Source organism: Meriones unguiculatus, chromosome 18 (assembly GCF_030254825.1).
Source record: "Meriones unguiculatus strain TT.TT164.6M chromosome 18, Bangor_MerUng_6.1, whole genome shotgun sequence".
Lineage (NCBI taxonomy): Eukaryota > Metazoa > Chordata > Mammalia > Rodentia > Muridae > Meriones > Meriones unguiculatus.
The window spans coordinates 31,684,747-31,710,321 of NC_083365.1; the positions used below are offsets into that span (position 1 = coordinate 31,684,747).

The window sequence follows — 25,575 nt, forward strand, 5'->3', positions numbered from 1 at the left end:
ATATTCCTAATCAAGCAAAATCAAAATATATTGCAAATAGAAATTATACTTAAATAAATTTTCATTTCTTCCTTTTTTTTTTTTTTTTATATTTTTGTTTTTCCAAGAAAGGGTTTCTCTGTGTAACAAGAGCCCTGGCTATCCTTGAGCCCAGAGAGATCCACCTGCCTCTGCCTCCCAAATGCTTAAATTTTCATTTATTGATTGTCACCAAAAAACAAAACAACAGAAAAAAGATTTATATAAAAAAAAAACAAAACAAAACAAAAAGGGAGATTTTAAAACACCAGAGAGTTACAAGTTTTATTTGACATTTAAGGTGGCCAGTAGTAATCTAATCATAACCCTAACTTCAAAGTCAGTAATCCAATTATAATAGCATATAAAAAGGATTTTATGAAGTGTGACAAAATATCAGTATCTTAACATTATAAAAACATCAGCCTGAAAACTACAGCAAAAAACAATATTTTAAATTTTCTTTTAAAAACTCCAGCCCTTACTTCTGTGTTGCAGAGTAGTCTTTCAGTTATTATTTTTATTTTTTTAATTATTCTTAGTATCTCCACAGAGAACCAATGAGACGATGTCTGGTAAAGATGTCTGTTCCGCAACCCCGACAGCCTGAGTTCAATCCACACAGCAGAAGTAGAGATCTGACCTGCTCCAGGTTGACCCATGATCTCCACACGCATGTTGTAGTATATGCATATGCACACACGTAAAATAAATAAATGCAAACAAGAGAAGCTTAAAAACATCTTCATGGAAAGCTGCACTAAAACATTAACAAACACTGCAAACACTGGAGCTTATTATGCTTAGTTTCTACCCCATGTGATTAACGTAAGCTTTAGAAGTGCCTGTTTGAACAAATGAATCTTATAAGTATGTAACACAAGCAAAAACACAGTACAAAAGGACACAAGAAAAACTATTGGTTTATTGATACTATAGTTAGTTTTAATAAAAACTAGAATACAATCACTAGACCAACCTCAACGGTTTATAAAAATCAAAATGTAAAAACTATCTTTAAGTATTCCATCTAAAAATTTAAACTTTTGGTAGCCATCAATTATCACACGAAATGCTGACTTAATGATGAAGAAGTGTAGAGAAAACTACTCTGCGTTTAAACTTGAGCAGCTCCAGGTGGAAAGGTCTGCTGTGCACAGGCTCTATCTCTGGACTCGGCACAGAGTTCCAAGGCAAAGGTTGTTCTTGGCTCTACGAGCGGTCAGGGACGACGATGTGCGCGGTTGACTCGGCACTGACTTACTCTTCTTTCCTGACCCACTCTTTGCTTCTTTCGGCCTGGGCATATGAATTGGCTTCCATGGAATTGGGTTATAGAAAGTTGGTTCTGGGTAGGAATTTCCGTTGTAAAAATCTATAATTATTAGGAAAATCAGAATGAACAACAACCAAAAAAATTCTTAGATAAAAGAAGTCACTTATTTTTAGTTCCTAGAAAAATACTAAAATGGGAACAGGACAAAATATCGTTGATAAATCGGATAGACTAACGTAAAACTTGAAGCCTAAATATTTTTAAAAGAAATACACTGTTCTAAGATAATAATCACTGTATCAAATATTAAATAATAAAAAGTAATTCACAGAATTTGAATAATACTGTGAAAACTTACAGTTTTACTATGCAACTTTTATAACTCTTAAAATCTTTTTGTTCTTAACTCAATCTTGGAAATGGCCAATTTTGTGGTAGTTTCCCTTGTCGGATGCTAAAGTTTATTATTTTTTAAATCACTTTATTTTGTATAAATATCTACAATAATTCAAAATTCCTGTTTAGAATCACCGAACTTCTGCATTACTGTCAAATCAGTAAGAATGCACAACGCCACATTGATTCTGACTACTAATTAGCATTGTACCACTGCACACAAATTGTTTACAGACTGGTGACATCTGAAAATCCATAATGGGAAACAGGAAGAACAACTTATGAATTGGCTTTGAGTCCTCTGCTCAGTGCAGAGGACAGAAATTCCTGTACTGTGCAATTTGTAACAATGATATGAACATAAAGGATGGAGACAAGGGAAGCACAACATTTGTTGAAAAACAGGCTGCTTGTGAAAATTATGTTCATCCAAATTCAAATCTGTGATTTTGGTAATCAGCTTTTAATCAATATCTCTGTTTCTCATTTTACAGTCTTGTCGTTAGGTTAAAATAATTGCCTATCAAACAGGTGGGAGTCTATTTTAGAGGGTCATCTGAAAGGATTCACCCAACAGGGGATCAAAGCAGATGCTGAGACTCAGGGCCAAACTTTTGGCAGGGAGTCTTATGGAGGAAGAGAGGGGTGGAATTAGAGGGACATGAAGGAGACAGGATAAAGGCACAAGGAGACCAACAAAACTAAAAGATCTGAGCCTAGGGGGTCCTGCAGAGACTGATGAACCAATGGCGGACCATGCTGGAAGAGGACCTAGACCCCTGCTCAGAAGTGGCCAATTGGCAGCTCAGTCTCCATGTGGATCTCTGAGTGAGGGGATCAGGGGCTGCCTCTATCATGAACTCAGTTGACTGCTGTCTGATCACTCACCCACCCCTGATGATGCAGCCTTGCCAGGCCACAAAGGAAGAGGATCCAAGCAGTCAAGCAGTCCTGATGAGACTTAACAAGCTATAGGCAGATGGCAATAGTGGAGAACTCCCCCTTTCAGTGGACTAGGGAAAAGGGATAGAGGGGAAGAGGAAGGGAGGGAGGGTGGGACTGGGTGAGTTGAGGGAGGAGGCTTCAATCGGGATATATAATGAATAAATTGTGAATAAAAAAAATAAAAATTAAAAAAGGAAAAATAATTGCCTATCATTAGTTTTCCAAACAAAAAAGTTTAAAAAATTTTTTTTTCTAAAGGAGTATGTCTGCTGGTGCTCAGTATCAATAACAGATGATTCTGTGACATACAAGAGAGGCCTAATCCTGACAGCAGGAATGTGTCTTTCAGACACTCCCAGTCCACTTTGACTGCACAGATATGTCAACACACACTTCACCAAGATGGTCAAAACAAAGTCTGGAGTATGTTCCAGTGTGTGAACAAAACAGAATGGGAGTATTTTAATAATAAATCACTTAAAAAAGTGAAGGCAGCTGTCAGCAAGGTATGAGTTTCCAACATGAAGCACAAAGAAAAACATGCACTGCCATTTATAATCCGACCAAGCCTAAAGGCAAACTGGGTACGTTTGTTTGGTCATGTGCTGTCTAGTATTCTATTCTTCCAAAAGAATGCACTGGGCCCTGGAAACTGCCCGATAGACTGGTAGAAAGAGGAAAAGCAAAATGACCCTGTAAACATATGTCAATTTAAGTCTGATGGTTCAATAAATAACCAAATTATTTTGGAATCCTGGGCCTTGAGTTCAGTCAGGCATATGCTAAAGTTATGCTCTACCACTGAGCAGACCACGAGCATTTTTGTTCACTAACATTAAAAATCATTGCTTTAAACTGTACATTTGCAAACTCTAACAATAGGTGCTAGAAAAACTGGGTTTCTATAAGCAAAAGAATACAATTAGACCCATATTTCTCACCTTGAACAAAAATAAGTCCAAACTGGACAAGAAGCCTTAATGTAAAACCTGACACTTTCAAAGTGCTAGAAAAAAATGGGTACAACAGTTCAGGATAAAGGCACAGGCAAGGACTTTCTGAAAAATGACACAATAGTACAGGAAACAATTCCAGAAAGCAACAAGTGAAATGACATGAAATTATAAAGCACAGGTCACAATTACCACGGTGAATAAAATAGCAAGCAGGATGTGGAAGAGTCTATGCCAAATGCACACTTTTACATAGAAAATTCAGTCTTAATATAAACACAACTGCAAAAATGAAACACCCAAAGAGCAAACCATCCACTCAATAAAGAGGCTGATGAACTGAACAAGTATTTCTCAAAAATAAGTACAAATAACCAACAGGGATTTGACAAAGTTTGGTGGTGTGCACCTTAATCACTTTAATTACTTAAAGCACTTGGGAAGCAGAGAAGGGTCACTGCTGTGAGTTCCAGGCCCACAAGGAGACTTTGTCGCAAAATAACCTTTTTTTTTTTTTTTTTTAAGTTTTCAGCCTCCTTAGTGTTGAAACAATTAGAATCACTTGGAGATCTTACTCTAGTCAGAATGGCTGTCATCAAGAAAGCAAACACTGGCAAGGGTGTGGGGAAAGCAGAGCCCTCTGATGATGGCAATGTAACCTGCTACAGCCACTTCAGAAAGCAGTCAGGTTTCTCACAAACAAGACAAAACAAAACAAATTACAACTTGAAGCAAAACTGCTGTACGACTCCGGCCTTGAGTATAACACAAAGGATTTAAGATCAACGTTCCGTAGAGATACTCACACTTTCATGTTTATTGTTGCCTGAATCAGCCTAGATGTCCATCAAAAGACAAATGATAAAGAAGATGTGTTTTATATAGACAGTGGAAATTTTATTCTAACAGAAAGAAAAATGAAATCATGACATTTTGAGGAAAATGGATGAAACTAGGAATCATGGTAAGTGAAAAATCTACTCTAAGAAAGGCAAATGCCTCATGTAAACCCTCATATGTAAAGCCTTGATGTAAAATTGAGTAGATGTGCATGCTCCATACACATCGTGAAGGCGGATCGTGAAAGGGAAGCGAGATCTAAAGGGGTGCGAGAAAGATAAGACAGTGGAACATCCATGACACTAAAGAAGGGAGAGGGAAACAGGAACAAGGTGGGAAGGAGACCAGTGTGAACATGGTATCATGACTCCTGTGAGAGTACCAGTATGGCAGCTCAGGCCTATGAGTCCTGTATTCAGGAAGCTAACGCAGGAGGGTCCTGAATTCAAGGACATCTACAAAGGGCGTCTTAAAGATAAATAAATAAAATAAAACGTAAGTGTGCAGTTTTTCAACTACTGCCTATTTATATAAGAAATGTACTAAGAACAATACATTTAGAGCATTTCCTCAGCAACGTATAGTTACAATCTTCTAGAAAACAATAATTCCAAAGAAAAATTACTTCTACACATTTCTATTTCTATCAAGGAAAACTGTATATATAGCAATTATTTCTGCAAGCCATACTTATGTAAGCCACACGACATAAAAACCAACCTGTAAGCTTTCCACTGGCGTAACCATAGCTCTTTGCAGCTGGACGAGGTTTATTTTTTGCATTTTCCAACCATTCCTTAAACTTTTTTTCTGCTATTTCCTTTTTCTCCTGTAATTCTGCTTGCCGTTGCTGTTCTTTTTCCTTAAAATGACAAGACCAAAGAATTCCCTGGGGTATTCTGTAACTAAATATTCCAGTCAAGTCTTACTGTTTGTTTGTCTTCCCCCAGTTGCTTTCTGCCCTAGTGACACACTGGCTATAAAACTGAACTATGTTTCTATAACCAAAAAGCAAAACTAAACATGATCAAAGATGTGGCATTAAAGTGTCTACCACTGAACAACAATTAAGATATCAAATCCACAAGACAAAACAAAAAATGCAAGTTTGTCTTGGAAGGACAACTTACAAGCAGTAAAATATCTACAAAATGCCATTAAAATGGTTAAAAACAGTAACAAGAATTTTGAAGCTGATAAATATCCACAAGCTTATTATAATTTTCAAGGAATACCATAAATGCGGTCATTATGAAGCTTAAACACAACATAAGAGAATAGTTTGTGTATTTTATCCTTAAACAGTGTTGCTGACTAATTACATTTTTGTTTCTAAAACACACATATAAACACCAAAGTATGTATTCTGACTGGTCACTTCAATTAAAAATACCTTTTCTTTTTTCTTCTTCTCACATTCTTCAGCTTTTTTTTTCTTCAACCACTCTTTGTATTTTTCTTTTGCTTTTTCTTGCAAATGTTCTTTTGCCAGTTTCTTTGCTGCTTTTTCTTCCATTTCTTTATTAATTTTCTGTTCCCTCTCTTTCCTTTCCTTCAATAAAAATGAAGAAATTTTAATGGAAGTATCAGTAATATCTGTAATTAGCTTTATAGCAGGAAGGCTAGTCAGAGGTATGGACAGTGAATGGTAGGTACTCAAGAAAGACTCACTGCATTACTGCATAAACACTATCATCTACTGATCAACCTGACTGAATGAAATGTTTTTTCCTTGCACTCTAAATATGAAGCACATATGTACACATTCCAAGTCTATCCAGGCAAATACTTGGATAAATCACCACTATCAGTGAGTTCTAGAGGACAAATTCACAATGCTATTAGAACAGAAACAGGTCAATGTTTGGCTACGCAATTCCTACACAGATTCAAAGTTAAAAACCAGTTCACAACTGTTATCCCAACATTTAGGAGGCATGGGTAGGAGGATTAATATGAATTTAATGCAGTCTGCACTACAAAGTAAATTCTAGGCCAATCTGGGCTACAGAGTGAAAAAGAGAAAGTAGGGGAAAGGAAGGGAGAAGAGGTTGGCAAAAAAGAGGTCTTTTTATGGCAAAAAGACATAAAAATGAAATCTGGTTTACAAATCTCCTACAATTGTTTTACGAAAAACACTAAAGGATATAGACACAGGCAAGGACTTTCTGAAAATGTATACACTAGCACAGGAAACAAATCAACAAACAGGATTACATGAAATTAAGAGGTATCCCACACAGCATTGAAAACAATCACCAGAGTGAAGAGACAGCTTGCAGAAAGAGTGGTACATAAATTGGTACAGCCACTATGGAAATCAGTGTGGAGGCCTCTCAAACTAAAAACACAACTCCAACTGCTATGTATATACCTCAAAGACTAAGTTAAAATATTTAGAGATACTTGTGCATTCATGTTTGTTGCTTCACTATTCACAATAGCTGGAAAATGACAGTAGCTTACATGTCCATCAAAAGGTGAATAAAGAAAATGTGGCTCATATACACAGTGGAATTTTATCCCAGCATAAAGAAATGAAATACAAGATTTTCAGGAAGATGGAATTGGAAATCACAAGCTAGATTCAAAAAGGCATTTATCAAATGCAACTCTTATAAGAGGAACCTAGCTATAAAATCAAGTGAGTGTGTGTGTGTGTGTGTGTGTGTGTGTGTGTATGTGTGTCTGTATGATGAAATTAGAAAGGGGATCATGAGACAGGAGTGGAGGAGGAAATCTTAAGGAGGGAGGAAAAGAAAGGGCACTGAATTACAAGTGACATAAAACAGAAGTGGTTAATATGAAGAAAGCAAACCAGCCAGAGGGCAGTGTAGGAGTGCAGGGAGGACAATTAGGCGACAGAGACCAATTAGAACAACATGCATTGACTCATACATAGGAAAACACCACCATGAGACCCATTATTTTGTATGCTAGCTTTAAAATTAAAATAAAAACATAAACCGTTAAAACTAGGGCCTGGAGACATGGCTTAGTACTTAGGCACATGAGCTGTTCCTCTACAGAGCTGAGGTGCAATTTCCAGAGCCCACATGGCAGCTCAGAACTGTCTGTAACGCCAGTTCTAGGAGAGCCAACTCTCTGCTAGCCTTTGCAGGTACCATGCCTGCATGTGGCGTACAGACATAGAGACAGAATACTTATACACATAAATAAAATATTTTTTTAAAAAAATTAAAGAAAAATTAAATGCAAGTAATATTTTCAGCACATACACAGCTGCCAAGGGACTTGGGCCTGGATGTAAAGTTCTAGGGCTGGACGTCTCTCTCTGAGCCCTTGCCAGGTTTGTGTGGGTTAAGTCACCAGCACTAGCTCAGTGACAGCTATGGCAGCAAGCATGTGTAGAGTAGTGGCTGCTCAGAAAAGGGAGAGAACTGCTTGGGTGCAGGAGTTCAAAGACCGCATTGGCAAAATGGCCACCGCATCCCGAAAAGATATGTAATCCTGCTTTTTATATCATTAGAGAGGGTGAGCGCTGGTCATTAAATGCAGACCTTTATGCATGCTAAATATAAGCTATGTCACTGAGCCAAATTTTTGGCATGAATAACAACTTAACACCTTCCAAAAATAGGCAAAAGATACACAAAAGTCAACTACAAAAGAGATTAAAAAAATGTCAAAATGTGTTATTGACCCAATTTGTCCCACTCCATTTCTGTGCTGCTGTTGTAATTCCCAGCATGATGACATTTAAGGTAACTCAATTAAAATGAAGTCATAATGATAGAATCTGAATCCTAGAGTACTGGTGTCCTTATAGAAAAGAAAATAATATTGGGGTGTCTGTACAGATATAAAGCCATGTAAGGAACAAAAACAGACCTGTTTTTTTTTTTTCTGCAAACCATGGAGACACATAATGAACAGTTCAAACCTGATCATCCTTTCCTCTTGATTTTTAAGCTCCCAGACCTAAGAAAATTAATGTCCTTTCGTCCCCCCCCAAAAAAAAATCAACAAAAAACATCTAGGTAGACTAATAAGATAAGTCCCCCTATTAGACTACAAAAATAATAAAAGATGCTAAACATCATTACATTTCAGAGTGGCAAAATCAAAACAGCAATGGCAAACCATTGCACACTAACTAGAGAAGCACTTAAAATAAAAATGATTGATAAGATAAAATTGGACAGAGGCATAGACCAATTAGAGTTTTCCTATGTTAATAATGGGAACATGAAATGACATATTTAGTGATTAGAATAGTTTAGTGATTTCCATAAAGTTAAAACAGTCTCCATGCAGCCCAGCAACTGAGTTCTAAAGCATTTGCCTAAAACAAATGAAAACAAACATCCATTTGTGTGAGAGTATAAACTGAAAACAACCCGATTTCCTATTAGGTAGTGCATGAATAAGCAATCTGTGCTATTCCACAGGACAGTAGAACAATAAAAATTAGAGGAAATAAAAAAATATATAAATACTAGTTAAAAAAAAGAGAAAATCAACTCAAAGGAATGTACATCCTATCATCTTATTTAAATAAATTCTAGAAAAGGCAAAGCAAATTCCCAGAACAGGATTACTACCTTACCTTGTTGCTGAGGCCAGCTTAGGGTAAGGAGCAGGGTGCTGAGTGTAACTGGACATGGGGAACTTTCTGGAATGATGGCAATGCTCTATCATCTGATTACAGTGCTGGTTGCATTGGTATAGAAGCTTATCAAGCTTCACGAAATTTCAATTGATATCTTATATGTAAGTTATAGCCAAATGAAACAAAACAGCTAGACTGTGGGGGAGAGGGAGTGATAGTAGTCAGAATTAGATATAATCAAGTACATTACAGGCATGCAGGAAAATGACACAATGAAGACAGAACTCTGAATAAAACAGGCTAAGAAACAGTTTGCATACATACAAATTTTAAATTAGAAAGGCTGTCACCAGGACCTAGAAAGAGAATAGAATGCCTGTGGACAGCAGAGGAACAAAACAGGCACTTTTCTACCAAGATGGAAGTGGCTTCAGAGTTTTCTAGCGCACTTTTTCTACACAGCGAGGCACACAATACATCTTCTCTTACAGGAGAAGACAAGGACAACTTAAACCTTTCTGGTTGTGTACCGTGCTTCCTCTAACAGTGCCTGCCCACTCAGAGAGGCTGAGCAAACACCAGCTGAGAGCGCGAAGGACACCCTGATAACAGCACCATCAGACACAAACCCCGCTGACCTGCCGCTGGAATTCACACAAAATAACACTTGCATTTGAGAGTTAAAGAGCATTTTATTTTTAAGTAACTTTAAAGCACTGAAAAATAAAGGCCGTTCTTACAAAATAGGTGTTATCACTAAAAACCGAGTCCAGAAAAAAAAAAAAACAGTATGAAACTGTTATTTGTATGAAACACAAATATAAAAATTCCAGATGAGATATGGCCCTTATTTAAAAGGGTTTAACAATTTAGAGTAATAAGGAATCAACTTTGTTAATGGATAGATAAGTTCCTTTTGTCTGATTTTCTGATAGAGTACAGTGAAAATGAGAGAGGCGGCAGCGGGCTGTGGCTAAACCAGCCTGAAGCTGAGGCAAGCGGAGGACCACACACCTCGAAATGTAAACAGAGAAGCAAATCCAAGATGCCAGACTGGAAAAGAAGCAGGAGGGCTTCTCTCCAAACAGAAGTAAGTGCAGGAAGGGCCGGGAAAGGAAAATCGCTAGTTTTAAAAGACGGAAAAGAGCAATCAATTATTCCTTAACAGGCATAAAAGTGCTGTAGAATTCTGGGTAAAGTCAATTTTTAACCAATTCCCAATTCTGCAATAGTGATTTATAATCAGGGCAAACAACTTCTTCTGTCTGCCCACCCAACAACAACAACAAAAAAAAAAAAAAAAAGAAAGAAAGAAAATTTTATTCTAATAATTGTATTAGATCATCCATCAGCAATTAAAACAGCAAACATATCACCAATCTATCACTATTATCTTCCTTTCTGAGACAAATAACAATGAATGATTGGCATGGCAATATTAGCTTAATGCAGTTGACTCTAAAAGAGGCTTTCAACTGAGAAAACAGCATTCTCCATACAAAGAACTATTATGATTTATAACTTTAAACTTTCAAAAGGTATCAGCCAAAGTCTTGTTATGGTCACATACTTATTTTGATCTTGGCATTTATTCACAAAAAATAGTTTCTTGTTTAATTGCAGGTGAAGCAAGCAAACAAAATCCACAATTTCTGAAGGAAAAAAGAAATTTGCAGCTATACATAGCTAACCAATTTTCTTCTTGTAATCATATCTACCTGCAAATATTGGTCTTCTTTGTAATGTAACTGGGCATTAAACTTAACAGTAAGAACAAAACTATAATTAGACACTCTAAAATTTTCTCCTTCAATTTAAATATTTGTCACAATTCATAAAAGTAGATTTAAACAATGAAGCAAGACCATTCCAAACATAAAACTAGAGTAAAGAAAAATTCATAATGACATTTCTTCATTTAGTCCTCCCCCTCTCTGTTTTTCTCTTCTCCTTCCCTCTCCCTTTCCACCTTACATTGGCTTGCTTGCTTGTCAGCTTGTTTTTTGGAGCACTAACTAGGCCTGTTTACGTAGCAAGCATTCTTTTATTGAAATACAGCCCCAGTTCCAGTACTTTAAATATTTCTTATATATGATTCAACACAAGAATGAATGAAAACTGAAACAGAGGCTAAGAGTATACATCTCAGTGTTTCAGTGTTAGCTTAACACAAAGCCCTGGGCTCAGTTCTTAGGGCCTAACTTTTTATTTTAAAAATAGTAATAACATGCCGTTTGCCTTTCTGAATGAGGATTAAGCATCTTCCTAGGGTCCTCCTTGCTTAGCTTCTTTAGGTGTACAGATTTTAGTATGTTTATCCTATATTATATGTCTAATATCCATTTATAAGTGAGTCTATACCATGTGTGTCTTTCTGCTTCTGGGATACCTCACTCAGGATGCTCTTTTCTAGTTCCCACCATTTGCCTGTAAATTTCATGATTCCCTTGTTTTTAATTGCTGAGATATTCCATTGTGTAAATGTACCACAATTTCTGTATCCATTCCTCAACTGAGGGACATCTGGGTTGATTCTGGCTATTATGAATAAAGCTGCTACAAACATGGTAGAGCAAATGTCCTTGTTGTGTACTTGAGCATCTTTTGGATACATGCCTAGGAGTGGTATATCTGGATCTTGAGGTAGCACTATTCCTAATTTTCTGAGAAAAGCACCAGATTGATTTCCAAAGTGGTTGTAAAAGTTTATATTCCACCAGCAGTGGAGGAGGGCTCCCCTTTCTCTACACCTTCTCCAGCATGTATTTGTCACCTGAGTTTTTGATCTTAGCCATTTTGATAGGTGTAAGGTAAAATAGTACAGGAGCCTACCACAGAGGGCCTCTGAAAGACTCTACCCAGCAAGGTATCAAAGCAGATACTGAGACTCATAGACAAACTTTGGGCAGAGTAAAAGGTATCTTATGAAAGAAAGGGGACATAGAAAGACCTGGAGAAGACAGGAGCTCCACAAGGAGAGCAACAGAACCATAAAATCTGTGCCCAGGGGTCTTTTCTGAGACTGATAGTCCAAACAAGGACCATGCATGGAGATAACCTAGAACCCTTGCACAGAAGTAGCCCAAGGTAGCTCAGTGTCCAAGTGGGTTACCTAGTAAGGGGAACAGGGACTATCTCTGACATGAACTCAGTAGCTAGCTCTTTGATAACCTCCCCCTAAGGGTAGCACAGCCTTACCAAGCCACAGAGGCAGACAATGCACCCAGACCTGATGAGACCTGGTAGGCTAGGTTCAGATGGAAGGGAAGGAGGATCTCACCTATCAGTGGACTGGGAGAGGGGCATAGAAGGAGAAGAGGAAGGGCAGGTGGGATTGGGAGGGGACAAGGAAGAAGGCTACAGCTTGGATACAAAGTAATTTAAAAAGAAAAATTAAAAAAAATATTATATGAAAAAATAGTAATAACAAAAACTGAAAAGAGAGCTGAGAATGTAACTGGATGGTAGAGCTCTAACCTAACATGCATGAGGTCCAGGGATTTATACACACACACACACACACACACACACACACACACACACATATATACAAGAAAAAAAATACATAATTTACTCAATAAAAAAGCTTGTGATATGCAACACATTATGCTAAATCTAATAATGGATTAAAAGTAATTCATGTTTTATAGGATCTTAAAAATAAAAGGGAAGTGAAGGCATGTATATATTATAAAATAGCTTTTCTGACAAAATATACATACACAGGGAGAGTATATAACAAAGTCACTAACAGTGATACAAATTGGACAGATTCCTAAAAATTTATATCAAGGGAGATTCTCTTGGTGAAGTAGTATATATAGACAGAGAGTACAGATCCTAGAAGTACTGGATTATTGAAAGAAAATCCCAATGCTAGGTGTGAGATGCCTTTAGAAACCCTTCAAAATTATACAGATTATGCCCATCAGAGTAGGATGCTAAGTCCTATTTCTGAAGATAACACTCATCTTGGCTGCAGAATACCAAGAAACCCTACTGGAACTGAGGTGGAACTGTCCTCCCTGCTCACTAAACTTCATATTGCTAGAAGTTGCTATGCAAGCACTAGGGAAGAAAGTCAGAAAGGTCATCCCAAGTGTGAGACATTATATGACACATTATTTACTTGCCAGTAGGAAGTGCTTACTAGTGTGACAGTGACACAACTGTTATCAGAGTAACTTACTTCTGATTGGAGGTGAGGTCTGCTCCATAAGAGAGCTGTCGACCTGGTCACAGGTGTGTGGCTCTGAAGTTCATAGGCAATAGGGGTGAACCTATGACTTCTGTTTTATTAAGTGGATACATTGTCAAACTACCTCTTAAATATTTATGTTTATACCTATATGCTAGTGCTATTTTCAGCTTTCATCAAAAAAAAAAGTTTCTCTTTGCAGCTAACAGCAGTGAATTAAGGCAGAGACTTATGGATAGTCAGGGGACTGAGGACAAATGACTTTGAGTACTCAGCCTTAAACAAGACACTCCTATATATGCACTGAGCGAGAAGAGCTGAAAAGGATGTAAGAGCTGACATGCTGTCTTATGAGAGTGACATAGATGTGACATGGATGGACTCACAGTAACTGTGGTTTCCTGAAGAAAGCCCATATAAAACTAAATAGTAAACTGTCCCATGAGGGTAAGGCTCATGGGACCTGGCCCCACCCTGCCCAGGGGAATAAGGAGCAGTCAAAGGATCCTAGAGAAAAGAGAATTATTATTTCAATGACAGCAACTAGCCTGTTATTCATGTTTCAAAGGATAATGTCGTACTCAGGCCCATTTGCATGACCCTTGTTAAACCCAATGGGACACAAAGCTAAAACAAAAACAACAACAAAAAACAAGACATGAAAATGGAATAGGCACTTGGTGGGAGGGAGAGCTCATGGGGGCAAAAAGATAAGAGAGGGTAGAGAGATTAGTGTGAACAGAAAAGGCTATCAGGTATGAAACTGTCAAAAGTAAATAAATTGGAAAAAAAAAGCAGACTCAATAAAGTCTGTTTTGAAAGCACTTAAAAACAAACAAACAAACAAAACCCAATAAAACCAAGGGTCCTAGAGAGATGTCTCAGCAGTTAAGAGCTTTTGCTACTATTTCAGAGGGCCAGAGTTCACTTCCCAGCACCTATATCAGGCAGCTCACAACCACCTGTTACTCTAGGTCCAATGGTTTTGATGACCTCCTCTGGCCTCTACAGGCAGACAGGTAGGCGCGCACACACACACATCTTTAAAAAAATATGAAGAAAATGAAAAGCATTAAGGAATGATGCATTTTCAAATTTTCTCAGGGCTATATATTCCTGGATGCTGGAACGTATAGTCAAATTCTAAACGAAATTTTTTAATACAAAAACAACAAACTACTTATATTAATACAAACTTTAGGGATGGGAATAGAGATGAATGAAGGCAAGACTTTCCTAGCACACATGAAGCCATGGGTTAATCTTCACCAATGTGAGAAACAGTAACTACTCTGTTTCTTATCTGTGTTTGCTTTACTATAAACCATTTTTTTTTCTCTTAAAACTTTTCAGTAAAACTATACTAAAAGAAGATGGCTATCCCATGTATTCTCTGAGAGAGGTCCAGCAAAAAGCACATTGCAGATTAAAGGGAGCACAGAGGGGAGAGTGATGAAGGGGAGGTTTGGATCCAAGAGCACAGCACACTGCGTTAGCTAGCCAGATTGAAGTCCTAAAACATTTCACTCTGAAGACGGAGAAGAGACATGAAAACCAGGAGACTGTCTTTCAGACTGCTGCAGGAGTAATCTGGCAAGGAGAGAAGATGACTCTTCACTCAGTGTTACTTCTGGGTAACGTAGTTGTGGTGCTCGAGCTCATGTTCCAGAGCAGGGGAGAAAACAACAATGCCAAATTCAAGAAGACTACTCACAAACAATCATAAAAAGGAGATTAGCAACAACAAATCAGATTATGACTCGGTGACTAAGGACAAAGAAGTAGTAAGAAAAATAAGAGATAGGAGAAAGGTTCTATGAAGAGGCAATGGCATCTTGTCCTTGGTTGCTTCAGGTGTTCCCATTTGGAAGTGCTAGTTTGCAAGTTCCTGAAGTTCCTCTAAAGAAAGACTTAGTGATAGACTTGCAGGGAGATACTAGAAGACACAAAAGGGCAGAAGCCAGACTCTTGATAAGTGTCTATGAAGGTAAAGGAAAAAACAAAATGAAACACACACACACACACACACAAAAGCAAAAGATCAACAGTCTTAGACAACAGGGAAGAAAGACTTAGAAAGAGATGTGAGGTGTATGCATGCGTTTGTTTTTCTTTACCTGTTCATTTTTCTTCTGAACCCATTGCTTGTGCTTTTCTTCAGCAATTATCTTTCTTTTTTCACGTTCTTCCATTTCCTTCCTTTTTTCTATTTGTTTATTTAATTCCTGTGATTTTAAATAAATAGGAACATTTAATAGAAAAACCCAAAATCACATAACTGAAAAAAGACTTAGACTAAATTAAACATGAATATAACTTCTTTTATAGGACATATATCACAAGTGAAAATATATTATGCAAGTAATGCTAGAATAACAGAAAGCATTGGTAAAACACGTAACTCATTCTGTGGGAATACTAATAATTGCTTGGCAGCAAAACACTAGCTTCTTAGACTTAAACTTCAGCAAAATTACCTGCCCTGAAATCAGCTTCTTTCCCACACATAAATTTTGGCATCACTGTGATCTACTGGCAGTAGCTCAAGAGAATTATAACTTTCTCTTTACGGTTATTAAAAAAAAAAGCTTCTAGATTATTGATGAAAACAAGGTTAAGAATGAAATAAGAATGAAAACTTTAATTCAGAGCTACACTAAAGAACTGTAAAGAAGCCATTTAACTTTCTTTGGAGGGGGAAAATAAGAATCTGGAGTTTTCTTCATTGAGTTTACAGCTGCTGTTCAGATCCCAGATTACTTAGCTGCTTTTCTGTCACTAGAATCAACGTGTCTGGGCATTTCCTCAGGAGAAGGAATGAAGAAGGCATGGCCAATAAAAAACAAGCTGAATACCATGTAACTTGCTACTCATCAGTTAAATCCATGCACTGGTTGAGAAAATTGCTCAAGCTACACTTCTCTTTGATTCTACAATCAATCACTGCTGACTTCTGTCTTCTCTCTCCTTAGTTATTAATAATCATATACATTTTACTTGATCTACTAAACATCCTTCATTGGTCTACTCTCTTGCCCATCTTCCCTTTTCCCTCAGACCTACTTGTCGGAGCAGACATGCCAATAAGGACAATTTTTTTTTTCTCTGACTAATTCCACTACCTTAAATGAAGATAAAACTTACATAAGAACAAGTTTTTGCACTTTAGAACAAAAAATCACAGGCTATCTGTCTTCTGTTAGTGCTTGTCTAAATTTCACTGGACAGCTGCCTCACTCACTCACTCAGAATCTCAACTTTAAACACTGTCTCTCTAAACGGAAATTTCCATCTTGGTATTAAGACTTCTTCACTAACTAGCTAGTATTCCTTGATTACTCATGTAACACGTTTTTTACAGAATGCTTGCTAAATAACTAACATGAACTGGGTGGTTGTGTATGTGTGTTTGTGTATGTGTGTGTGTGTGTGTGTGCATATGCACATGTGCGTGCGTGCGTGCGCACCAGTTATGCATGTGCGTGTAATGTTTACATAATGCATGTGTGTGAAGTGTAGGCACATGCATGCTACTATACGCATGTACAGATCAGAGGACAGCTTTCAGGTGTCAGTTTACGCATCCCATTGTGGGATCTGGGGCTCAAACTCAGGTCATCATGCTTGAAGGCAAGCACCTTTACCCACTGAACCAACTTACTATCTCCACTTTGCTATTTGAGAACAGGGTCTCCCTGGGACTTAGGATTCAAATCCCAGGGGCCATCCCATCTTTACTTCTCCAGCACTGGATTTATAAGAACCTCAACCAGAAGTGGCTTTTTAAAGGTCTGGAAATCATACTTAGGCCTGGGTATTTGCACAGCACACATTATGGACAGTGCTATCTTGCCAACCCATGAACTATTCTTAAAAATAAAATTAGGGATGTTTTGGAAACTTTTGTTTATATAACTATCAGCTCTAACTGTAGAGACAGGTACACATATACATTCGTATCCATGTACACACAGGTGTGTACAGATTACTTTTCTCCTTTGTTTTCTTTTTATTTTTTATTATTAGTTACATTTTACTAACTTTGTATCCCAGCTGTATCCGCTCCCTCATTCCATCCTAACCCCACCCTCCCCCATCCTTTGTTTTCTGATACAACTGCAGGCAGTCTTCCCCACATAACATGTACTAGAATAATTTTCTAGTCAGTCTTCCTCAGAATAGTTTTCAAGCCATTAATCACAATCCTCACCCTTTGTCACTGAGAACTCTAAATCATTCTTTGCCATGAATTCTTGCCTCATAGTACTCAATTCATGTGGCTTTCTTAAAAAGAGGAAATTGATACCACACTCTGCTTTTCCATCATCTCTACCCACCATCTTGCCCTTTAAAGCCTTGTCCTCAAGTTAAAAGCAGTTTTACAATTTAAATGTACAACTAGGTGTGAGTGATCATACTTATAGCCTTTTAAAGGTTCTTCAAATAACAATTGCAGAGGGGGTTATTCAGATATTAGATCCTGTTTTATATAAAATTGCCAATTTTCAGTTAGCATTAAGTGCTAAAGAAGACTCAGAAGTACCTAGAAAATGTTAACACTGACCTAAAGTAGTTGTCTAATTCCAGCAGGTCTTTTAAAATAATTTTTCCATCCAAAATACACATCCCATTCTAGACAGCTGTTCATCAACAATGTAGGCCTCTTCCAGGACAGGAGTCCATGCAAAAGCCTGACATGGTCTTCTAGTATACCCCTGAATTTCAACAGGATTATAGCTATTTTCCCAAATTCATTTTTACACACTTCATGGTAAAAATAAAATCAACATGCATTTGTATTTCAAGATATTGTGACTACTTGCTGAGAAGTTTTAGTCATTGAAGCTAACAGTTAAAAACAAAACAAAATAGCTTTTCCTATTCCATATCCCACCCAATTGCTTTATCAAAGGTTAATTAGTTAAATGAGCAAAGTTAATGTGGTGAGGAGGAAAAAAGAAAAAAGGTAAACGATCTGGTTTCGTAAAAAGAGATATTTTATTATTTTGAACACATATTAACATGTAAAGCTAATTAAAGGAACTAACGACTACAGAGAGAATGGGGCTAAAGAAATGGCTCAGTCTGCTGGAGCTCTAGTGGCGCAATCGGTTAGTGCAAGGAACTTCTATGTCAGAAATGGCTCAGTTCTTAAAAGCATGTTTTTACCTTCAGCCAAATGGCTGGATAAATAAATTAACTCAAAAAAATCAGTAGCCCTCCTGTATACAAAAGAAAAAATGGGCTGAAAAAGAAATTAGGGAAACAACACCCTTCACAATAGCCATAAAAGACATAAAGTACCTTGGTGTGACTCTAACCAAGCAAGTGAAAGACTTGTATGAAAAATTTCCAGTCTCTGAAGAAAGAAATAGAAGAAGATATCAGAAGATGGAAAGATCTACCATGCTCATGGCTTGGCAGGATTAACATAGAAGAATTAACATAGGATTACCAAAAGCAATCTACAGATTCAATGCAATTCCTATCAAATTACCAACACAATTCTTTACAGACCTTGAAAGAAAAATTCTCAACTTCATATGGAATAACAAGAAATGCAGAATCGCTAAAACAATCCTCTACAATAAAAGGTCTTCTGGACCTATCTCCTCCCTGATCTCAAGTTATACTATAGAGTAACAGCAATAAAAACTGCATGGTACTAGCATAGAAACTGGCTGGTGGATCAATGGAATCAAATAGAAGACCCAGAAATAAACCCACAAACTTATGGACACCTGATTTTTTGACAAAGATGCCAAAACCATACAATGGAAAAAAGATAACATGTTCAACAAATGGTGCTGGTCTAACTGATGTCTACATGCAGAAAAATGCAAATAGATCCATACTTATCACCTTGCACAAAACTAAAGTCCAAGTGGATCAAAAACCTCAACATAAAACCAGACATATTAAATCGGTTAGAAGAAAAAGTGGGGAGAGCCTTGAACTCATTGGCACAGGAGACAACTTCCTGAAAAGAATACCAACAGCACAGGCTCTAGATCAACAATCAATAAATGGGACCTCATGAAACTGAAAAGCTTCTGAAAAGCAAAGGGCACTGTCTTCAGAACAAAACAACAGTCTATAGATTGGGAAAGGATCTTTTACCAAGCCTATATCTGACAGAGGGCTAATATTCAGAATATATAAAGAACTCAAGAAGTTAAACAGCAACAAATTAAGTAATTCAATTAAAAAATGGGGTACAGAGCTAGAATGGCAGAAAAACACTTAAAGAAGTGTTCAATGTCCTTAGTCATCAGGGAAATAGAAATCAAAATAACCCTGAGATTTCACCTTAAACCCATCAGAATGGCTAAGATCAAAAACTCAAATGATAATACATGCTGTAGAGGATGTAGAGAAAGGGGAACCCTCCTCCATTGCTGGTGGGAATGTAAACTTGTACAATCACTCTGGAAATCAATCTGGCGCTATCTCAGACAATTAGGAATAGTGTTACCTCAAGAGCCAGCTATACCACTCCTGGGCATATATCCAAAAGATGCTCAAGAATATAACAAGGACATTTGCTCAACTATGTTTGTAGTAGCCAGAAGCTGGAAACAACCAAGATGCCCCTCAGTTGAGGACTGGATACAAAAATTGTGGTACATCTACACAATGGAATATTACTCAGCAATTAAAAACAAGGAAATCATGAAATTTGCAGGCAAATGGTGGGAATTAGGAAAGATCATCCTGAGTGATATATCCCAGAAGCAGAAAGACACACATGGTATATACTCACTCATAAGTGGATATTAGACATATAATATAGGATAAACACACTAAAATCTGTATACCTAAAGAAACTAATCAAGAAGGGGAACTCTGGGTAAGATGCTCAGTCCCCATTCAGGAAGGCAAAGAGGATGGACATCAGAAGAGGGAGAAAACAGGAAACAGGACAGGAACCTACCACAGACAGCCTCTGAAAGGCTCTACCTTGCAGGGTATCAAAGCAGATGCTGAGACTTATAGCCAAACTTTGGGTAGAGTGCAGGAAATCTTATGAAAGAAGTGGAAAATACTAAGACCTGGAGTGGACAGGAGCTCCACAAGGAGAGCAACAGAACCAAAAATCTGGGCACTCCAACCAAAGACCATTCATGAAGATAACCTAGAACCCCTGCATAGACGTAGCCCATGGCAGTTCAGTGTCCAAGTGGGTTCCATAGTAATTGGAACAGGGGCTGTCTCTGACATGAGCTCAGTGGCTGGCTCTTTAATCACCTTCCCCTGACGAGGGAGCAGCCTTACCAGGCCACAGAGGAAGACAATGCAGCCACTCCTGATGAGACCTAACAGACTAGGATCAGAAGGAAGAAAAAGAAACCCTCCCCTACCAGTGGACTTGGGGAGGGGAGTGTGTGGAGAAGGGGGAGGAAGGGAGGGATTGGGAGGGGAGCAGGCAGGAAGCTACAGCTGGGATACAAAGTAAATAAACTGTAATTAATAAAATTAAAAACAAACAAACAAACAAAAAACAAGGAAGAGCTTCCCTCACATTGTACTTCTCCAGGAACGGATTTGCATTCTAGAATACAGAGTAGCATGTAATAGGAAACAGCTGAATGAACTGGTAACTACAACCATTTGAGTTATGCCAAGCCTCCTGACTTGTGACTGTCTAAGAAATTTAACACAGAAATAATTAGTTATAAAGCTGACAAGAAAAATTTAATCTAATAATATAAAGGCTTTAGTGTCTATACTTTTTATGTTAATATGGGTACTAAGAGATGAAAATAAATTCACCATACAGTAAACAAATTTTGATATATATTTAACACATTCTATACATATATCAGAAAACCACATTAAGATAATATTGAAAAATATTTCATTAGGATTGGGAGTGTAACTCGAAGTTAAGAGCACTTTCCTAGCATGTTCAAGACTCTGGGTTAAATTTTCAGAACAAAGAAGTGTTTTTAATGATATGGAAATATATTAATATATAACAGGCAGAAAATGCAGGGTATATAAGAGTTTGATTCTATTTCCTTAAATATAAGAAGTACCTTTCAATATGCTTAGGCTATGTTTGGCTATGAAGATTAAGATAGAAAGGTTGGCTGGGCACGGTTGCGCACACCTTTGACTCCGGCACATAGGAGGCAGAGACAGGTGGATCTCTGTGTTTTTTTATTACCTCTAGAATTTTCTGTTGTAGCCGGTAACGCTCTTCTTTTTCTTTGCCAACAAACCACATCTCCCACGGTGTCAGGCTGCTTTCCCACACTTGCACCTGCTTCTGTACTTGCATATTCTGTGATTGAACTTCACAGCTACAAGGGAGGAAATCGAAGCACTTACTAGAGAGAACTTTTTCCACTCAGAATCACTCAGCTGTACAATGAACGCAAGATGTGATATTTCTAACAGGTTTTTTATTTTTTGAATTATCTTGCCCATCAAACTGGCTTTACTTCCAAAACACTAAGAATCCAATACTCCAATCCAATCTATCCTACTTGAACAGCTGTTACTACATGTGATCCTGGCCAGACCTTTCCCCTCCCTGCCTTAAACAGTACATGGGTAAAGAAATAACGTGTATATGCACCGAGCAAATAGAAAGCAAAAATGTAGGTAGTATGGATAAAGGGTAAACAGAATTTTGTAAAGACTCTCTTTTCAATTTCTTTGCAAGTTTTATAGTTTTGAAATTAAAAGTTACAAAGAAAATGATACTTCTCTCTCATGTCCCCCCCCCCCTTGTTTTCTCTAATTTTTGGTGCTGGGAATTAAACCCAGGGCCTGGTGCACCCTAAGTATGCAGCATGAACCACAAAGAACTACATCCCAACAGTTCTGCCTCCCTCAGTATTTCATATTGCAGTTGATTCCCTTTGCCAATTTCTTGGAGAATCCACAACTCTCCAGGCTGGCGGTGTCCTGTCAGTCTCCATTCCCACTATGTCTTCTGTAGTTCTTCCGGGCGCAAGGACTCTAAAAGCAGAGCAACTCGGCTGATGCACAATGCTCACAAGACTTAGGGAAAGCTTAATGACCTGGTTCCATAGAAAGACTACTCAGGGTCCAAAACAGCTGTAGAGACCACTTCTCTGTCTTTGTTGGTAACTTATTTTACTGTTTATATGTACACCTGTGTCTGCAATGTACATGTATGTGCACATGAGTACGGTGCCAACAGGGGCCAGGAGAGTGTGTTAGAGGCCCTGAAGCTGGGTTACAGGTTGTTGTGAACATCAGATATGGGTGCTGGGTACAATGTCAGGTTCTCCATAACAGTAGTGCGTGCCTTTAAGCACTGATTCATCTCTACAGCCTCCTTTAAAAAATATTTTTTGTGACTTTGATAATTAAATCCAATGTGCATCTTAGGTACCATTCTGCCAGATCCATCTCCCTCACTCCTAAAATCTACTTTATTGTAGACTTAGTTCTTCGTGTCTTTATATTGGTCCTTCTGGCAATGACCTCATCAACTGCTTTACATTATTTTTTTTCTACTTCATTGATTCAGTTGATTCATTTTTCCTGCTATTATTCACTTATTCACTCTTAGGGAATCTGTATTGTGGGAGAAAAAAAAGACACTGCTGATGTATTATTTACATATTTCCTTCTTTTTCTATCTTACAGAATCACCAAGTACTACACCTTCTTGGTTCTACATCAATAATATAGCTCAGACCTTTATCTTGGGTACCAGACTTCTTTGCAATCATTTGACTATCAAAGTCAGTTCAAATAAATCCAATCATTTGATCATTCACCCTTGCCTCCCAAAGTTCACTCTTCTTACAATCCTTAGTGAAAAGCACCCACACCTACCCACTTGCCATCATCAGAAACTCCCATTTTTGTCTCCCACATTCTACATGGATCTGGCCACGTGTGATATCATCTCTATAGCCTTGTTTTTTTTTTCAAGCCATTCTCTTCTCCATTTATATTCATTTATATTTTGAATAATGAGTACACGGTACAAGCAAAGTGAACCTGACAAAGACACCTGGGCAGTAAGCCTTGGACTGCAGATAACTAACTATGCCTTTTGAGTCAGACCTAAACAGATAAACAAAAACAAACAAACAAAAAAATGATCCCCTCTACCCCATATTTTAAAAGGGTTATTTTTATTTATGTGTAAATGTGTATGAGTTTATGTGCACCGGGCGCAAGCACACAAGCATCAGAAGGGGAGACAGGGTGTCAGATCTCCTGGAACTGGCGCTGTAGGTGGCTGTGTATCACCTGCTGAGGGCACTTGGAATTAAACCAGGGCCCTCTGCAAGAGCAGTTAGCCCTCTAAACCACGGAGCTGTGTCTCCAGCCCAAGTCCACTTTTTATCTACATTCTGATAGTCTTGTTATTTGTTTTGGGCTTTCATTTCTTGATTGTAGAAGCCTTGTCTATCTTTTTATGGTCCCCTCTACCTACACTAACATGTGACAAAACAGTAAATGTTTGCTGGATGTAATATAAATGTAGGTAAGCATATTTAGATGGTGGTAATAATGGATCCCCTCCCCGAAGAACATTCACTGTTCCAATTAAATGCTCCTACTCAGATCAGAGTTAACTTGTTCCTGCAGACTAAGAACATTACTGATGTCCATACTCAGCCCTTTATATTAAAAGCACCTTCCTACTACAACCAAGTACCTACTACACACATTTTGATGTTAAATTTATGGGTAGGAGCTCTGGAGTCAACGATTTGGCTTTGGAGGATTCTTAAGACTCCTGACAGCAAAGTTCTGTGTGCTTCCGAATGTGTACAGTTTGGCTTCCATGGAGAGTGAGACTGTAATAATCAGCCTCAGGAAAAGGGAGTAAGAATCCCGGGAAATCAGTGGTCCTTTGTAGAATCTGCCCAGCACCCCAAGATGCAGGTGCTGCACAGCCTTTGAATTGGAAAACGCGAGACTACGGGGGCTGGGGTGGGCGGCAAAGGGCTCTGAATACCATCTCTAAGGAGCCTCAACAAGGCTGTGAGGGCCGGGCCTTGAGTTTACCTGGAGCGCCCCTGTGACTCCATTCTTTCCAGGCTCTCCATCTTGGCCTCTGACTCAAGGGGATCTCCGTTCAGGGCTTCTTCATCCTCCCCTTCACTGTCGTCCTCCCCAAACGGAAAGCTCTGGTGGCCAAGGGGAGACAACAGGGACAGGGTGGAGTTGCTGCAGCTCATAGACGGCGGCGACAGGCACTGAGTCAACGCTACCTCCTCCAGCCCTGGGCCCCGAGGGTCCGCCATGAAGTCGGCGACAGAGATGGAGGAGGACCGGGAGGAAAGCTGGCAGCGGACGAGGTAGCGGGTGCACACAACCGAAGTGGCCTCCCGCCATGGCCCCGCCGCCTGCATCAGACCCGCCAAGTTCAAACCGCAGGAGTCGGGCCCCGCAGCGTGTTTTCCCAGAAAACCCCGCGCGCGCGCCGGCCAATCAGCGCCAGCCCTGGGCCGTGTTGTCATGGTGACGCTTGGAGACCGGGAAGGGCTTTGTCACGGATTTAGAGCTTGGCTTCTCCCGTCCGGGTTCCCCAGTGACAGTTGTCAGCTTTGCGTCTCCCCGGGTCGCCCGCCCGGTCCCGGAGCCATCCTGACTACTGGGTTTGCTGTGGTGTTCTAGGCCATCTGGTACACGTGTCACTAGGGCAGCCCTTTTAAAGGAAAAGGCGGAAGCCGGAAGCCACGGCCCTTCCCTCTCCCTCTGCCTCATGTAAGGTCAGCATCGTAAACAAACAAACAAACAAAAACTAGCACTCACGATTATTTTTTTTGTTCATTAGTTTGTTTCTGCTTTGTTTTGTCTTCTACATCAGGCTGCAGTCTAGGGAAAACAACTTTTTCTAAGCTGAGAGTCCTCCTCGGGCCGTTTCTCACTGCTTCAGCAGCGTTTGTCACGTCATGGTGTGTGACCTTTTTGGCCTTTTAAAGCGTTTGTGTTCACACCCCAGCATGTCCATACTGGAACAGATTAGGAGCCAACCTTAAAAATCCTTCATCCTTTTTATAATGAAAATTCACAAACTGTGCTGCCATAGACATTTTTTCTAGGGCCTCGAAGCACTCTGCTTTTTAGGAACTGAGGATCTAGATGAAGCCTGCAAGAAAAAGGTGGCAGATAATAGAACCGCTTCTCATTCATGCTCACAAAACTACATACACTTGTAAACACAAGCTTTTGTCTATATCCTAATGTATATTATTGTCAGAAACATCACAAGTGAAAAATGAGAATGACTAACACAGCACACGACTTCAATGATCAGACACAAAATCTGATGATTTTTTTTTAATCCGTAGAATTATTCGTATTCTAGAGCAGTTAGCTATGGTAGAAATACTAACACCCAAAAGTGAGGCAAATGGTACAGTGACTATAA

At 38.6% G+C, this 25,575-nt stretch overlaps 1 protein-coding gene across 2 annotated transcripts; it reads right to left on the reverse strand.

Moving 5' to 3' along the window:
- Window positions 1-289: 289 nt before the first annotated feature.
- Window positions 290-24,617, reverse strand: Ccdc34 (coiled-coil domain containing 34). 2 transcript variants are annotated; one of them, XM_021660990.2, is made up of 6 exons: window positions 24,207-24,614; window positions 21,370-21,505; window positions 15,317-15,424; window positions 5,822-5,980; window positions 5,149-5,290; window positions 290-1,393 (listed from the first exon to the last, which is right to left on the reverse strand). In XM_021660990.2, exons 1-6 carry the CDS (start codon window positions 24,551-24,553, stop codon window positions 1,182-1,184), a joined length of 1,104 nt encoding a protein of 367 aa, XP_021516665.1. In that variant the 5' UTR covers window positions 24,554-24,614; the 3' UTR covers window positions 290-1,181. The 2 variants fall into 2 exon arrangements, with proteins under 2 accessions (XP_021516665.1, XP_060227659.1); XM_060371676.1 differs by lacking the exon at window positions 5,149-5,290 and having other exon boundaries at window positions 24,207-24,617.
- Between the last annotated feature and the right edge of the window lie 958 nt (window positions 24,618-25,575).

Excerpts from the sequence above, each read along its gene's own strand:
- Ccdc34 (XM_021660990.2), bottom strand. The coding sequence starts at position 24,553 with ATGCAGGCGGCGGGGCCATGGCGGGAGGCCACTTCGGTTGTGTGCACC. Across the intron at positions 21,506-24,206 it reads GAGTCACAGGGGCGCTCCAG|CTGTGAAGTTCAATCACAGA; the intron begins GTAAACTCAAGG and ends CCTCCCTTGTAG. Across the intron at positions 5,291-5,821 it reads AGAAGAAGAAAAAAGAAAAG|GAAAAAGAACAGCAACGGCA; the intron begins GTATTTTTAATT and ends TGTCATTTTAAG.